Below are 16,513 nucleotides of genomic sequence, written 5' to 3' on the forward strand. Positions count from 1 at the left end.
TAGCATTGTTCGGGAAGCAGACACACTCTTGTCAGTTTAAATCTAGACTTAAAACACATCTATTTAACCTGGCATACAAATAACACATTATCTGCTTCTATAATTCAAATCATGTTAATTGTTAGGCTGCATAAATTAGGTAAGCCAGAACCGGGAACACTTCCCATAACACCTGATGTACTCACTACATCATAAGAAGAATGGCGTCTATGCTAATATTAGTCTCTCTCTGTTTATCCCGAGGTTTGCCGTAGTCTGCCAGATACAGGCCTTATCCAGTTGAAATGAAGGACCTGTGCCTAGATATGATGCAGCCCTGAAGTGTCAACTAAACTATCCCCTGTGAAGGCCTCCTTTCCTTTCCTTTCCCTTCCCTATGTATAGATAAAACGTTATCAAAATGATTCCAGTTCACATGGGTCCGTGGAAACAAGTTATTTTTCTGTATTATGTGGGCCAGACAAGTAATTTAGCAATGTCATTTTGTAAAAAGGACTAAGCGTCTGCGCACATACACATTCAAATACCTATAGACTAAACACGTAAATGAACGGCAAGAACACATTGAAAGTCTCTTGTTTTCAGTCCAAAGGGTGTAATTTAAGCGGCCCCTAAGTTAATAATTAACAATTTTTACAACAGAGGTGACTGAATCAAAAACCTACTTTAGCTCGATAATCCCTTTTGGTAACACTTTACTTGAAGGGGTGTGCATAAGACTGACATGACCCCTTCATAATCATGACATGACACATGTAATGAATATAAAGGAGGTTTTATGCATGTTTATGACAACCTTCATTACATGTCATTCGCTCAATTATGTCAGTTTTAATGCAAAGATGACATTGTTTGAGGTGTCTATGTTTGTTTGAGGTGTCTAACCCTACCCTAACTTGACATTACCAAGACAACATAACCTGTCATAAACAAAGACATAGCAGATTAATTATCAAACAAGAAACTACTTTGCTTTATGGGTTAACATTACATTACATTATTTTAGTAACACTTTAATATAGGGAACACATATAAACTATTAACTATGACTTTTCCCTCAATAAACTCCTAATTTACTGCTTATTAATAGTTAATTGTTAACTTTAGGTATTGGGTAGAATTAAGAACGTAGAATACAGCATTAATATGTGCTTAATATTTACTAATAAATAGCCAATATTTTTGTTATATGTATATGCTAATAGTAATAAGCAACTAGTTAAAAGACCTTAAAATAAAGTGTTACCATTATTTTATAACAGTGTCATATTTTTTTAAGAAATTTGATATTGTCTATTATCTGACCTTCTGTTGGAGGAAACTTTAAAAAAAAAAAAAAAAAACATTATTAAATGAAAACTATTCATGATGCTGTTATAAAATTATTTGACAGATTATTAACACTTAATGACATTTTAATTACAAATTCAATTTGTACCTCTGTAGTTGAGGTCAAGAAAAATATTCATGACACTATTATAATGGCCTCATGACAGCCAATGTCAAAAAAAAAACACATGACAGTTTAAAGGTGCCCTACAATCAAAAAATGAATTTACCTTGGCATAGTTGAATAACAAGAGTTCAGTACATGAAAAAAACATAAATTGAGTTTCAAGCTACATTGTTTCCTCCTTCTTATGTAAATCTCATTTGTTTAAAAGACCTCCGATGAACAGGCGAATCTCAACATAACACGACTTATGTAACAGTTGGGATCATTAATATGTACGCCCCCAATATTTGCATATGCCAGCTCACGTTCAAGGCATTACACAAGGGCAGCCAGTATTAACGTCTGGATCTGTGCACAGCTGAATCATCAGACTAGGTAAGCAAGCAAGAAAAACAGCGAAAAATGGTAGATGGAGCAATAATAACTGACACAATCCATGATTACATGATATTTTTTGTGATATTTGTAAATTGTCTTTCTAAATGTTTCGTTAGCATGTTGCTAATGTACTGTTAAATGTGGTTAAAGTTACCATCGTTTCTTACTGTATTCACGGAGACAAGGGAGCCGTCACTATTTTCATTTTTAAACACTTGCAGTCTGTATAATTCATAAACACAACTTCATTCTTTATAAATCTCTCCAACAGTATGTAATGTTAGCTTTTGCCACGGAGCACTATCAAACCCATTCAGAATCAAATGTAAACATCCAAATAAATTCTATACTCACATGATCTGATGCATGCATGCAGTATGCATGACGAACATATTGTAAAGATCCATTTGAGGGTTATATTAGCTGTGTGAACTTTGTAAATGGACTGTATTATAGTTGAGAGCTCGGGGGGGGCAGGGAGCGCGAGGATTTAAAGGGGCTGCAGCCCGAATCGGTGCATAGTTAATGTTGCTTCGAAATAGGCAGTTAAAAAAATGTATAAAAAAAAATCTATGGGGTATTTTGAGCTGAAACTTCACAGACACATTCAGGGGACACCAGAAACTTATATTACATCTGGTAAAAACTGGTTCTAGAGCACCTTTAATGTAATGTTAACTTATGAAGCTAAACAATGTCAAGTTGTCATGACAAAAACACTGACAGGTTATGATGTATTTGTTCATGTCAAGTTGTCATAACACAGACATCTCAAACAATTTCATCTTTGCATTAAAAATGACATAATTGAGCGAATGACATTTAATGACGGTTGTCATAAACATGCATAAAACCTCCTTCATATTCATTACATGTGTCATGTCATGATTATGAAGGGGTCATGTCAGTCTTATGCACACCCCTTCAAGTAAAGTGTGACCTAACTTTTTCTTAGAGCTGCTGTAAAGCCAAAACAACCACTGTCCATTAATTTTCCTATTATCACTGTGAAGCTGCTTTGAAACATGTACCTACCTGGACATGTACAGGAGGAACGAATCCTTCACCACAAGCCAGCGGCGGGACCAGCGGAAGCAGAACTGATGGTGTCCAATACAGTTGAGCCCCTGGATGCGGTGACCCCCAGACCGTTTCAGAATATAGCCTTCTCTGAGAGAAAAAACAAAAAAACAACAAACAGAAATACATTTAAGCAACAATGGAATAGTATTAAAATCAAAAAAGAAATACACAGTCTGTACTCACAGGCCTTTGGGTCCAAGGTCTCTGATGAAGGACAGTGGACTGATAGCCAGGAAGTCTAACTGAGAGCACAATATACACACACTCTTTAGTATGCATGTGTACAACCACAATCCTCTGTAACTTTGAATTTATGTATGTGTGAGGGGATCATCTTGGATACATCCAGGGACATCTTTAGACACATTACAGATTAACCAATAATACAATACCTAATACAATAACAATTATTATTATGTTGTCCAATAGCCTATACGCAGAAACATGTTTAATACAGCTTTTTGACACAATAACTAAATTATTAGACTTTAACAATAAAAACATAAGCATTATTATTATTATTCAGTAGACCCAATAGTGAAAGATGGAGAACTGTCAGTATATTAAGTAGAAACATATATGAATATTAGTTAAAAACATAGTTAAACCATATAAAACACATACCAGTCAAATTAAAATTTATTTTTTAAATAATTTGTGTTTTGTTTTTATAATTAGGTTTATTTTAATTCTAAAAATGTAAAGCTTTTCTTTTACGGGGTAGGGTAATTTTATACATTTACTTATAAAGCATGTGCATGTAAGCTTCTCACCATCACATGATAGTTCTTGTAGAAGGTGTTTTCTAGCAAGTTGTTTAAATACTCCTCCAGATATTTCTGGAAAACACAAATAAAAACATCTTGTACACACATTGGGTGCGCAACTTTAAGAGGGAAGTGATGCTTTGCTTTAGTACATATGTACCGGTTTGCTAGACGTTCTCCTGATTCTATCAGTTCCATGTAAAGTCGGCATGTCCTCTGTCAAACCTGCCAGCTGTTGTCTCTGAATGGCAAATCTAATTCAAATCACAAGCAAAATGAAAAATGAAAACACCAGGTCAAAACTCCAGGGAAAACAAATGAAGCATTGTGAATTTGCATGTTTGTGTGAGTGCAATCACCTCCCCAGAGGCAAGAACTGCAGCAACACTTTGTGTTTGTACAGGTCTCTGTGGAGCTCCTGGAAGTGCTTGTACTTTTTTTTCACCGTCCATGTGAACTCGCCATGTGTCAGACGGACTGTGTACAAAGTGCACACGTGTACCTACAAACGGGATTTTTAGACTGTCAGGTATGATGCAACAATACACTGTTAAATACAAACCCACAAACGCACCTTGGAGCGGGTGGTGTATCGCTCCATGTTTTCCACTTTGCAGGTGATAGGTGTGCCATTAAGGAGAGGAGAGATGGCTCCCTCCTTCAAGTCTGCCAGATGATGTACCACAAAAAAGTCACGCTCCTCTGATAGAGAGACAAAAATAAAGCCACTATTATGAAAACACTTTTTTATTTGAATAATTTAATACTAAAAATGCCATAACAAATAATCAGCAAAACAATATAAGCGAAAAATCGAATTGAAAAATCATCACGAACTTCTGTTTTAAAGAACGCAGCACTCACAATGCATGAACTCCACAATTTTGTGTAAAACCCAGTCTTGTAGTCAGTCTTGATTCAGACTCGAATGAGACCAGCTCATTAGAGTCTGAATCAATACAGAGTCCACATGCTCTCAATTCCATAAAAATATGCTCTTGGACTCGGATTTAAAGACCATATTTTCATGGTCTTGGTCTTGTCGTGGACTCCGGAGCATTTGAACTCTGTATTGAATTAGACTCAAATGAGCTGGTCTCGACTACAACTCTGGTAGAGCTTGATAATCATGTTCTCCAGTATGATTTAAAGTTATCCAAAGAGCATTTTCTTGTGCTTTAATGGAAGATCATCTGGCCGTTTGTACAAAGAGTCACATGATCAGTGTCATAGATTTACCATAATGATCCTTTGTTTGTTTGTTATTTTTCAGGTAAAAAATTAGATTTTGAATCCCCTACGTTGGCCCCTCTGTTCCTCTTTTGTTTTGAAGAACAGCCACTGTGACAGGCCTCAGTATCAACAATGTTATGTGACCAGAAGTCAAAGATCAGACGAGTAACTCAGTTTCAGTGTTGTGCTCAAGAACAATCCTTCCAGAAGTATGTGAATGAGAGAAAACAGCTGTGAAGCCAGTCAATCCTCTCTCTGCATTCTACAAGTTTCAAAAAAAAATTCACAGGGAAGTACAATGACCCATTGTGAAACTCTCAGTACCTGTTCTTACAGCATGACTGACATGCGGATGTGTAAATAATCTTTTGTCCTAAGTGACAGATCAGTGATTGAAAAGAAGTCTGTAGGTTAACTGTGAATTGAGAAGCAAATAACTAATAACTGTTTTTGTTTTGTAATAAAATAAGAAATTGTCACAAGCATTATGCCTGTCCCCTGAAATTCCTGAGTTGCAATGAAAAACTGACCACTAGAATTATTTGATCACATCTAAGACCTTGTTTCTATAAAATATTCTTTTAGGTCTTGATTGTCTATATCAGAAAACATTCTGTGTTCTTGGTATTTTACACTGTTCCTGCAAATATAAACTGTAAACATGAGTCTGAGTCATGGAACAGTAGGCAGTCCTTGTGACAAATATAAAATATATATAAAAAAATCTGTTGTGCTCTTGGAAAGTCAGAATTCTGACTGCATCAAGCTCACCTGTCCTGTCCAATATAGTCCACACTCCATAAATAGTAATGCGCTAATATTACAATTTTAACCAACACCAATAAACCAATAATTATTTTAATGTTGTTCCATTTAAAAGTGATAAAATGTTAATATTAAATGTCTAAACTATTAAAACAATAAAACAGACTAAAAACTCCAATAATTCTCAAAGAATTTGTTCATCAGGGTGTGGAAAGGCAACCGGAAGGTATGCAAAGAATTTACATGGTAATCATAGCTATGGGGCAAGCAAAGAACAACAAGCTAAAAAGCCAATGAAAACTGTGTGCACAATGGGTGCTTATTCCAGCTCAAAGCAAAAACACATGTACTAAATGATCAAGGTCTTTGGGTTTACTTAATTACAGGCAGAGTTCAAACTTTGTGATCTGTTAAACACTATTGTATGTGATTTGTCTCACCACTGTTGTTTTTGATAGATTTCAGCTGATCCTCAGTAAGGTTGCACAGCACGGTGTCCACACATGTCCGCCACCTTTGAGCTGCATTCGTCTCAGGACTAGCCATAAGGCTTCTGGACCACGACACACCTGTGCAAACACACCAACAAACTAAAACCCATGCACACAAAGAGGGGAAAACGAGGAAATTCACTTTCAGATGCAAACGTTAGCATCTAGATACTAGAAGCAAGCAAACCATTAACCTCATCAAAAAACAAACAAACAAAAAAAACTATGCTTTCACTTCCTTTAATCCCATGTACATGATTTGAAAAGGTTAAATGGTCCTGAAAAAAATATTCACACTTCACAATAGTAATAGTACTATTTGCCATCAAAAATGACCGCATTGGAAATGAATGGGAAGCGAATTTCATATAGCGGAAATGTTTGGTACAGGGCCCAAAACAAAATCTGAAAGCTCTTTTTTTTTTAGATAATGGTCTGATAATTCAAACTCAAACTTGCTTAGTTTTGTAAAACATATTTCAAATAAAATTTTAAAATAGTATTTTTGTTTTGTTCATAATAACTTCTACAACTTTTTTTGTTTTATTTGTATTACTTCAACAATAATCTGCCAAGTGTCTTCTTTAAGAGAGACCAAACTTAAAGGGTTAGTTCACCCAAAAATGAAAATTCTGTAATTTATTACTTACCCTCATGCCGTTGCACACCCGCAAAACCTTCGTTAATCTTCAGAACACAAATTAAGATATTTAAGTTGAAATCCGATGGCTCCGTGAGGCCTCCATAGGGAGCAACGACACTTCCTCTCTCAAGATCCATTAATGTTAATGATCCGATTTCAAAGCACTGCTTCTGGAAGCATCGGAGCATAAATTAATCAGTGTATCCAATCTGCTGTTCGGAGTGCCAAAGTCACGTAATTTCAGCCGTTGGCAGTTTGACACACGATCTGAATCATGATTCGATACACACTGATTCATTTGTGCTCCGATGCTTCATGAAGCAGTGTTTTGAAATCGGCCATCACTAAATAAGTTGTTATTTTGGGTTTTTTTGGCGCACAAAAAATATTCTCATTGCTTTATAATATTAATATTGAACCACTGTACTCACATGAACTGATTTAGATGTGTTTTTAGTACCTTTACAGATCGTGAGAGAGAAAATGTCATTGATCCCTATGGAATTATATCTTAATTTGTGTTCCGAAGATTAACAAAGGTCTTACGGGTGTGGAACGACACGACGGTAAGTAATAAATGACAGAATTTTCATTTTTGGGTGAACTAACCCTTTAAATCTGTGCTCCAAAACATTCAAGATTTGGGACAGTTTAAGTTGGAAATTTCATTTTCAGGTCTATATATGCTCCAAAAGATTAAAACATAATAAATGGATCATAACTATTCCATAAATATAATTTAGTACAATAAACTCCCCTAAAAATACAAAATATGAAATAAAAACAATATCGAACTAAAATGTAGTACATTCATTTCATTGAAAAATTCAGTCATTTTTGACCGCCACACAAGCAGCACCAGAGGGTTAAAAAATGCTGCAGATAGGAGAGAGATGGACAGAGATCTGGGCTTCCAACACAAAGTTCACACATTTAATAGCCGGTTGTGGAGCTCCAGGAAGTAAAGAATCATCTAACCAGCTGTATCATCAAGATAAATCTAACAGATTTTATCTTCTATATGCTTTTTGTAATATTATTTGAGGTTCTTCTGATTGGAAAACAGTAATTCCATAATCTTCTTTGTATTCCTTCTATGATGTATTATTTTCCTTTTATTATTTGCTTGGTTCTGTTATTTGCTGTTTTTTTTTTTATACATGCACGTTTCATATTTTGACAGTTTCTATGAAATTTAATTGTAAAGCAACTTAAGCTGCATGGCATAATATGAAAAGATGTATGATTAAATAACATTAATTATTGTTATTGCTGTACATGTATTTTATATTCACAGGTGCAGGATTTGTCTGCACTGTTGTTATTATCACATAATCTGTATTCATTTAAGCACAAGTAAAAATAACTAGGACAAAAAAGCTAAAGCGCTTGTGGCAGTTGGACTCAATCCAGAATGACTTTGGGCTGAATGGCATTGTATTTCTAAAGCAACTTCGCCATTAAACAAAGGAGCACAACATTCTAGCAATAAAAAAAAAAACTGTACTCCAGCTGTGGCACAGATGATTCACTATGAAGTTACCTCTTCCTTCTTTTGTTTATAAGATATAAATGATTCTTGGGTTGAGAGTAGACAAATAAAAAGAGAAAAGAGAAATAAAATTGATAACTGATTGATTTCAGCTGATTTGACAGTGGATTTTACTTCTAAAGTCATGTAGTACAGTCACTGCATACAAAACTCCATACTGTACAGCGGGTACCAGCGGCAGCTCGTCTATATTTGGGCAGAGACCCACCTAAATATTCATCCAAAATATATAGACGTCTATATAAATTGTAAATGTGTTCAGCATTCTGTAACAAATATTTTTAGATTTTCTAGACTATTTAAGTCGTAAAGTGAACAGGGTATATTAAAATTTAATGTATGGCTTCGGCAGGTGTGTAAGTGGCAGCGGGTGCCTGAGCCCTGGCCAGCTCTAGTGCCCCACCATTTTCCAATGTAAATCTGTGGTTTAAAAAAAAAAAAAAGGAACTGCAGCGCGCGCCCTGCTTCTTAAAAGAGGAACTCAGTAAGATTTGCGAAGCTCCCCCTACAGGTTCCTTCAGTGAATCACACTGTCGTAAATACTCCAAGCGCAGCTGGACTACAAAGCTCACCAGCGCAGTAGTTTTGCAAATACAGTACAAGAAATCTCGATGGAGGTGGGTCATTTTCGAAATTGTCTTATAAAGTCATAATATATACATTGTTTTTGAATTACCGTAAAGCATTTTGTCACTCTCGCATGAACGTGAACATGAGGCGACATTTTTTCGGGTCGGTGCAGCTCAACTTGTTAGTGCTGTTTTTTGGCGTAGACGTGCCAGAGGGGGTTAGTGCACGCCTCAAACACACCACTACAAGTCAATTAACCATCATAAAGACTTAGAAAACTATTTATGAAGGTAAAAAAAAGTAACTTAGTTCTGCTTTAAGGCCCTTTCACACAGGACGCGGTATGCGCTTCACTATGAAACCCATTTGTTTCAATGGCTTGCGCCGCGTGAGGACGGTTTGTTGCTGCGTCGACCAAAGCGCGCGCGCGCCACGGTCAAAGTTCAAAATGGTTCAACTTTTACCGCTGCGCTCTGTGATAATTACCCGCGTGACCAATGGCAACGGGGCATCCAAACAATCGGAAAGCAAAATGGATGAACAGCCACTGTCTGTGTTGGAATTTCCAGAGCTATACGATAAACGTTTGCTTGTCGTATAGACAAATCCGGCGAAACACGGAAGTAAAGCAGCGCCGCCATTACTGCGTGCCTTGTAGCAGAAGTAGCGTGCTGTCCCATAGGCTGTAGTAGATGTTAGCTATACAGTTTTTTTTAGTTCGTATGCTGTCCAGTGATGCCGGGAAGAGCGTGTTGTGTGGTTGGTTGTTTTAACAACAGCACAAAACTACAGGCCTGGAATAAAACCGTTTGTGTAATCCACGAACCTTTGTTGCACATTGACTGCCCATGTTTACGGCCATACGGATTGCACAGAGTTCCTGGTCGAGCGGAGGACCAAGATGTGCGTCAAAAGTGGATCCGAGATGCTCATTGCATGCCAGATGGTTAATAAAATAATCTTGAATACCTGTAAGAACATGTATTTTATTGCTACAACTGGTCGTGGCTAAGGCCATCCTTAAAAATATTTTGGTTTGCCGTAACAGCCCAAAAAATGGTCGGTAGGTCGTAAAAAATGTATTTTTATTATTGCATCAAAATAAGTGTATTGTGATTGTCAAAACATTTTAGTAACTAAGCTGAATTTTATTAGGTTTAGTGACATGTTACAATGTTTACATGGTAGGCTACAATTTCTGGTAAGCTACACTTTTTTATTATTTTTATTCAATTGTTATTATTTAATTATTATTGTGATTTGATTTAATATTGACTCATTTGGATAAATATTAGGTAGGCTACACAAGGTAGGCATTAATTTTTCTCAAGAAAAAAACAACTCACCTAACTTAATGCTGTAAACATACAGAGAGCCCTATCAGCTTGCAGTAATATTTAAAAATAACAATTTAAATATAATGCATTTTTTATTATAATAACAACTTTATTTAATGATATAAGTAAAAATATAATAAAGATGTAATACAGTACACATATCAGCCAAAACAGGTTCTGTGTGAGGGGCTGACAGCGTTCGGTCATTTCTGAGAGATTTACCTCAGACGAAGGTAAGTGTGCATACATAAATCCATTTTGGAAAACATGTTTACAAGAACATAACATTATACGTTGTTTGATGTTGTAATATTTTTTAATCTGTATTTCTAGCATGTCACATTTACAAGCACCAAAACGGTATTTATTGTTTGAATTTCGTAATAAAATTGACAGAATCTGAGATTTTTTTCTATCATAAGTAACCTGCTCTGTCTAGTCTGTCGGTCTTCTTCGCGATTTTTTTGTGCGTGAGAAAATGGATGTGTGGCGTGAGAGCGTGTGAAAAGCGTCAATTGCGTGTGTCTCACATTTTATTGCATTTGTTAGCTGTTTGAAGAGTTAAAAAAAAATCCGTGGGTCTTAACGCAATTACAATCGGCAAGTCAGTCGGACTAAAAGGGGGAAAAATAATTAATTGGGTCGGTCGGGTTATGGCAAACAAGAATATTTTTAAGGATGGCCTAATAATTATTTGAAACTTGTGAAGCTTTTGAACATATTAGCAACACAGCTAGTAATTACAGCGTTCGGTTTTATTGTTGTCATCAATTAATACACTTCTTAATTACATTACATTTTTATATTATTACAATATGTTGTCAATAAATTACCTTTATCGGTAAGTTTTGGCCACTGCCTAACATCATCTACCCGTGTTCCCTTTCACCAGACATTTTCTTTAATGAGCAGGATGCACTTTTCATTGAAATGTCATTAAAGGGCACCGGCAAGTGTCACACCATCACACTTCGCAGGCAAGATGGCGGCGCCCATAGAGTTCGCGGCGGATTTGTGTATAGAGACATCAGGAGAAAAGCTGTGTTATGGAGACATGACAGACACTGTCAAGAGCTGCTCACTCTCTTTCTTCTTCTTCTTACAAGCAGGGCTAGTGCTATCGCTCGCTTCTTAGCATCGGACATATACTTTGCTGCTGACCGAAAGATGGCACAACAATCAAATGACTAGACGTATAGAACTCCCGCTACAAGTTTGGAAAATTCCGCCTACTTTGCTCTGGCCAGCGTAGCGCAAATCGCTTTGTATCTGAAGGGCTGCGCTGAACCACAGTTTCTAGCAGACCAATCACAGCACTTGTGGTCCGTGTAGAATTGACGGGTTGTTACATTTTTGGAGAGGTGCATGTCAGGCTATGCCATAGGCTACGCGTGCAACACAGACCTATGCTGTAGCCTCTACGCTGTAGGCTATGCATCGGTTTTCATTTATACTTCTGTGCCATGCAATTACAAATGCAGACCACTAGTAGGCAGTGTTCAAGGGCGTACAAGGAAATGCTCCAAGTCCCTCAAAACAAACCAAGCAAACCAATCACAGCATTGACGGAATTGACGCGTTGTTACATTTTTGGAGAGGTGCACGTCAAGCTACGCCATAAGGCTGATTTATACTTCTGTGTCGAGTGTACGCCGTAGGCTTTTTGTACCACGCGTAGCCTACGACATAAGGCTGATTTATACTTCTGCGTCAGACCTATGCTGGAGCCTCTGCACTGTAGGCTATGCGCCTGTGTTCATTTATACTTCTGCGTCGTTGTCCGCGTCGACGTGCATGCAGACGACTAATAGGCAGTTTCCGCAGTAATGTTGAGTATCAAAACAAAAGCCGAAAGAGAAGCAGCTTGTCATGTACGTTTTCAGAGAAGCTTACATTAAGAAACGGCAGAGAAGCGGCAAATAGGTAACGACTTTTGTTACAGTATGACTGCATGTGTCCCCTGAAACAGAGTGTTTTTTTCATTCTTATGGAAGTTGAAAACGCTTGCTCTTCTCCGAGTGCTCCACGACAGTTTTTTGACCCGAGGGAGGGGTTCTAGCAGACCAATCACAGCACTTGCGGTCTGCGTAGAATTGACGAGTTGTTACATTTTTGAAGAGGTGCAGGCTACGCATAGTACAAACAACTTACGCCGTAGCTACGCCGTACACTCGACGCAGAAGTATAAATTGGCCTATAGAGGGTATGCATCGACGTCACATTCCCGCCAAAAGCATGCTCCCTCAGCTGGACTGAGTGGCAAAAGAACCTGCTGCATGACTGGTTTTAATAGGGGAAACTGCGAAAACGCGAGTAAAACAAATGAATTACACTAAAGGTTGGACTCGAAAGTGTTTCTTACAACTTGTCAAATAAACCTAATCCATGGATATTGACATGCAGCCAGGAGTCGTGTTTCCTGACATTTATATGTGCCTGATTTCGACGCCGGGGAAATACAAGCAAATCTGCCTGTGAATATTTTATATAACTACAATATAGGTAGGTTTAAATCCACGTAATCTCTTATATCAATGTTATATATATCGTCATATTGTCCAGCCCTAAAACATATATAGTTTTATAGTATTTTTGTCAGTGTTTATTTAAAAACACCCAATTATGCAGAATATAAGATGGAAAATATTTAATTGATGAGTCGTCAACATAATATATAACAATACAATTTATACGGTATGATTTTACCTCAAAATCCAACATTTTGACACAAAATGATGAGTGCAAATACATGTTTCTTTGCCTGGAGTCCAGTTGTGCAGTGATCCATTTGCTTCTTTTTTCTGTAGCTTTCTGCAGTTTTTAAATATATACCTCAGGTTTTGTGAAGAAAATATATAAAATCTTATAGATATAGCCTAAAGGCTGTTGGAGAAAATAAAATTACACACAGGAAAAAAAAACAAAAAAAACATTAATACTATAAACTTTGACTTTGAACATAAGGTAGCTACAAGTATTATGTGATTAAATTTATAATTAATACATAATTAATATATTATACACCTAAGCGTTTAATTCTTTAAACAATTCATATATCATACAGTTAATGTGATCTGCTGTGACGTCACAATCAAGTTGAATTGTGGGATGTAGAGCTGCTTGAAGTGTACATTGGAGTAAACTCGCTCCTTCTGTCAAAATCGAGGGGACGAGGTTCTATCAGCATAAACTTCCCTCGCCCACTTAAAGTAAAACCCACTTCAAAACGGTGGCAGGCATTCCCCTGCGGGGAAATTCTAGGGACGTTTGTGAGTGTATGTCTAAAAGCGAAGTGGAATGCACCCAAAAAGTTCATCATATGTGCACTTCAGAATCTTGCCGGAAGTAGTAAGACATCTGTGAACTTTTCACCTGCTATTCAATGAATACTATGAATTCAAACACACTGTTTGGCTCACATACTGTTTTTTTGCCAACTATATAGTATGGAAGTAAGCACATTCGAAGTTACGGATATGGGACTGGTTCCCAATCCTGTTCCAGCAGGGCCCACAAAAGCACACATTTTGGATATCTCCCTAATCAAACCTAATTCAACTCATCAGCGCATTAGCAGAGACATCAACACCTGAAATAGGAGCGTCTGGCAAGCGAGGCGTCCATAACTTTGTGGGGAACCTCCAGGAACAGGCTGTGAAATAGTGCTGTTGTAAGTAATTAACAAAGCAGAGTAAGATACCTTAGGTAATATAATATTAACCATGTCTCTGAGGTTCTGTAACGACGACACTGGATATGACTCTGACATCAACACTGACATTTCTGACAAACATTTTGTTTTAAAAGAAATTAATACTATTGATTAAATTGATCGTTGCAAAAGATTTCCATTTCCAATAAATGCTAATCTTTTAAACTTTCTAGTCATCAAAGAACCCTGAAAAAATCCTGAAATTGTCACAGTTTCCACAAAAACATGAAGCAGCACAACTGTTTTCAACATTGATGGTAATAAGAACAATGTTTCATGCGCACCAAATTAGCATATTAAAATTATTTCTGAAGAATCACGTGACACTAAAGACTGAAAATTCAGCTTTGCCATTGCATTATTATTAATGTAATAAATTATAAATTAAAATATAAAACTTTTAAATTGTAATAATATGTATTATAAGCTCAAATATTTGAGAACAGTAGGCTATACAAAGAGAGAGGGTGTTACACTGGCTGACTATGCCCACTGTTGCCAGGCAACCAGGTTCCAGGTGAAACATTAGACAAACAGTGGGAGAGAGAGAAGTTAAAGTAAACTAGAAAGGGAGGGAGATATAAACAAATCATAAACATACAAAAAGATTAAACCAATCATAAAACCATGTATGAGTAAAATGATTTAACACTAGGCTATATTTCACTCTCGAGATATGCTGCAGCTGTTTGTATTTGATTTCCAAATTAGCAACTCTTTTGCCTAGATATGAAAACCACAGCGACAAATCACTTACCAAGAGGAACAGTTTTCCTGAAGAGCAATATCAGACCTGATAACAAAAGCTCAAGCTGCTTACAACCACAATTACTTTGTGTGCTGCAGATAAGTCAAATAAGTGAAGCTTCAAATCTGTAAAATTGTATATTATGAAAACTATGTATTACATTATATGTCATTATTATTTAAGTCAAAAATCAAACTAATATTCAAATGCTTGTCTCGGTTCACACACTGTTGAAGTGATTTTCCCACAGGAACTGACAGATAGGAATGTGATTATGACTGACATCTAACCTGTCTCGCATCACCTCCTGTCCCGTACGACACTTGCCTCTTTCCTCATCAAAAATCTCTCCAAACCTGCTTCTTCCTGGTAACCCGGATGAGGCTGCCAACTAATATCCCTCAACAGTCAAGAGGATGTGAGAATGAAGACAGTGGCCGTGTCAAAACCCAGTGAGCTGTCCAACAATTGGGCATTACGCGTTTCCGGTCCACCAAATGCTGTTTATATTGGCAGCTCGCTAGTTTTTGAGACAGATCAATTTTTTATGCATCAGTGATCTTCTTCATACCGTGACATAACATAACATTCCTGGGTTTCATGGGCCACTTTTGTCACTCGCCATCTAAAACGAAACTCCTGACAGAAAATCTATTTAACTAGTTGCTTTATAACACCGTATGAGGTTTATAACAAGAAAAGGTTTAACTGAGTGTAAGGAGAAGCGTAAGAATTACATTTTATAATTCACTTTTGAAAATGTGCGTGAAGCCACATTTTCCGATGCTCGGTGATCGTAATAGCTACCTCTTTCTAACCAAGACTTTATTAAATATTACTCACCACAAAGGAAACTCAAGCGAGTAAATGTTCGTTTTGCCCTTTGTAGTTTCGTTAGTTGTTATTTCCCAGTTAGATTCAAACTTCTGGATAACTTATCCCCCATCACAACTCCCAAGGCGTAGGTTTGCTGTTACATCCAACGTAGACAAACTTGAGAGGCCAAATTTACCGTAAAGCCCCGATAATGATCTCCAGAAAGAATGAATCCATAAGTGCGTACGCATCTACCTTTTATCTGCCCGTTCTGGCGCATATAGAAATGTGGTCGGTTTATAGGGAAACATTCCATAAATAGACGATCTCTATAAGTGTTGGCTGGTTTATTAATACAAATATTTTCCGATTGTATTTGTCATTGGCGCAAACGTCCCACAACCCCACCGTAATTTGCGTAGATGTGACGCGTGCAGCTGCAGCGCTGATACGCAGCGTCTTGAATCCTCAGAGGCGCTGAAGGAGCATCTGTAGGCTACTGATGGAACCGTGGTTTTATGAGTACTCAAACAACGCACCGATAATATCCACATCAGAGGAGACACTCATAGAGCTCGGACAGCAGGATGTAATACACGACAGAGTTACATTTGGGGCATGGCAGGAAATATAACACTCTTACTCAGTGCACTAGGACTAGCAACAGTACAGGAAATCGTCGTTGTGGGATTAAAAAAAATACCGATTAAACAAAAGGCTCACCATTTTCACATGAAACCATTTTCACTGTGCACTGTAAAAGTTCATTTTCACCTTATCTTGAACACCACTACGTTGTGTCTGTACCTTTAAATATCGAGACACGTCTCCATATTAAGGTAAAACTGCTCTCAGAAAAAATAAGGATGCGTATTAGTATACTATACTACCCCTTACTATACTACCCCATAGACTGCACCATTTGTTCTGCGAGTGTGGTAGTCGAGCTCAAAAATGAATCA

The 16,513-nt window shown here is 37.1% G+C and overlaps 1 protein-coding gene across 6 annotated transcripts in view; it reads right to left on the minus strand.

The window, feature by feature from the left end:
- The window catches only part of pld2 (phospholipase D2), a 35,632-nt gene extending 19,484 nt beyond the window's left edge, over positions 1 to 16,148 (minus strand). The window contains exons 1-9 of one of the 6 annotated variants that reach the window (XM_067405815.1): positions 15,579 to 16,148; positions 15,026 to 15,255; positions 6,123 to 6,251; positions 4,259 to 4,386; positions 4,044 to 4,186; positions 3,845 to 3,938; positions 3,691 to 3,756; positions 3,101 to 3,159; positions 2,870 to 3,004 (exon numbers count right to left, since the gene is read on the minus strand). In XM_067405815.1, the coding sequence (XP_067261916.1) occupies positions 2,870 to 3,004; positions 3,101 to 3,159; positions 3,691 to 3,756; positions 3,845 to 3,938; positions 4,044 to 4,186; positions 4,259 to 4,386; positions 6,123 to 6,228 (731 nt within the window). In that variant the 5' untranslated portion in view covers positions 6,229 to 6,251; positions 15,026 to 15,255; positions 15,579 to 16,148. Of the gene's footprint in view, positions 1 to 2,869; positions 3,005 to 3,100; positions 3,160 to 3,690; positions 3,757 to 3,844; positions 3,939 to 4,043; positions 4,187 to 4,258; positions 4,387 to 6,122; positions 6,273 to 15,025; positions 15,256 to 15,578 lie in introns of all 6 variants that reach the window. The other 5 variants (XM_067405814.1, XM_067405811.1, XM_067405817.1 and 2 more) reach the window with 5 other exon arrangements.
- Positions 16,149 to 16,513: the final 365 nt, after the last annotated feature.

This window comes from Chanodichthys erythropterus, chromosome 13, assembly GCF_024489055.1.
Source record: "Chanodichthys erythropterus isolate Z2021 chromosome 13, ASM2448905v1, whole genome shotgun sequence".
Classification (NCBI taxonomy): domain Eukaryota; kingdom Metazoa; phylum Chordata; class Actinopteri; order Cypriniformes; family Xenocyprididae; genus Chanodichthys; species Chanodichthys erythropterus.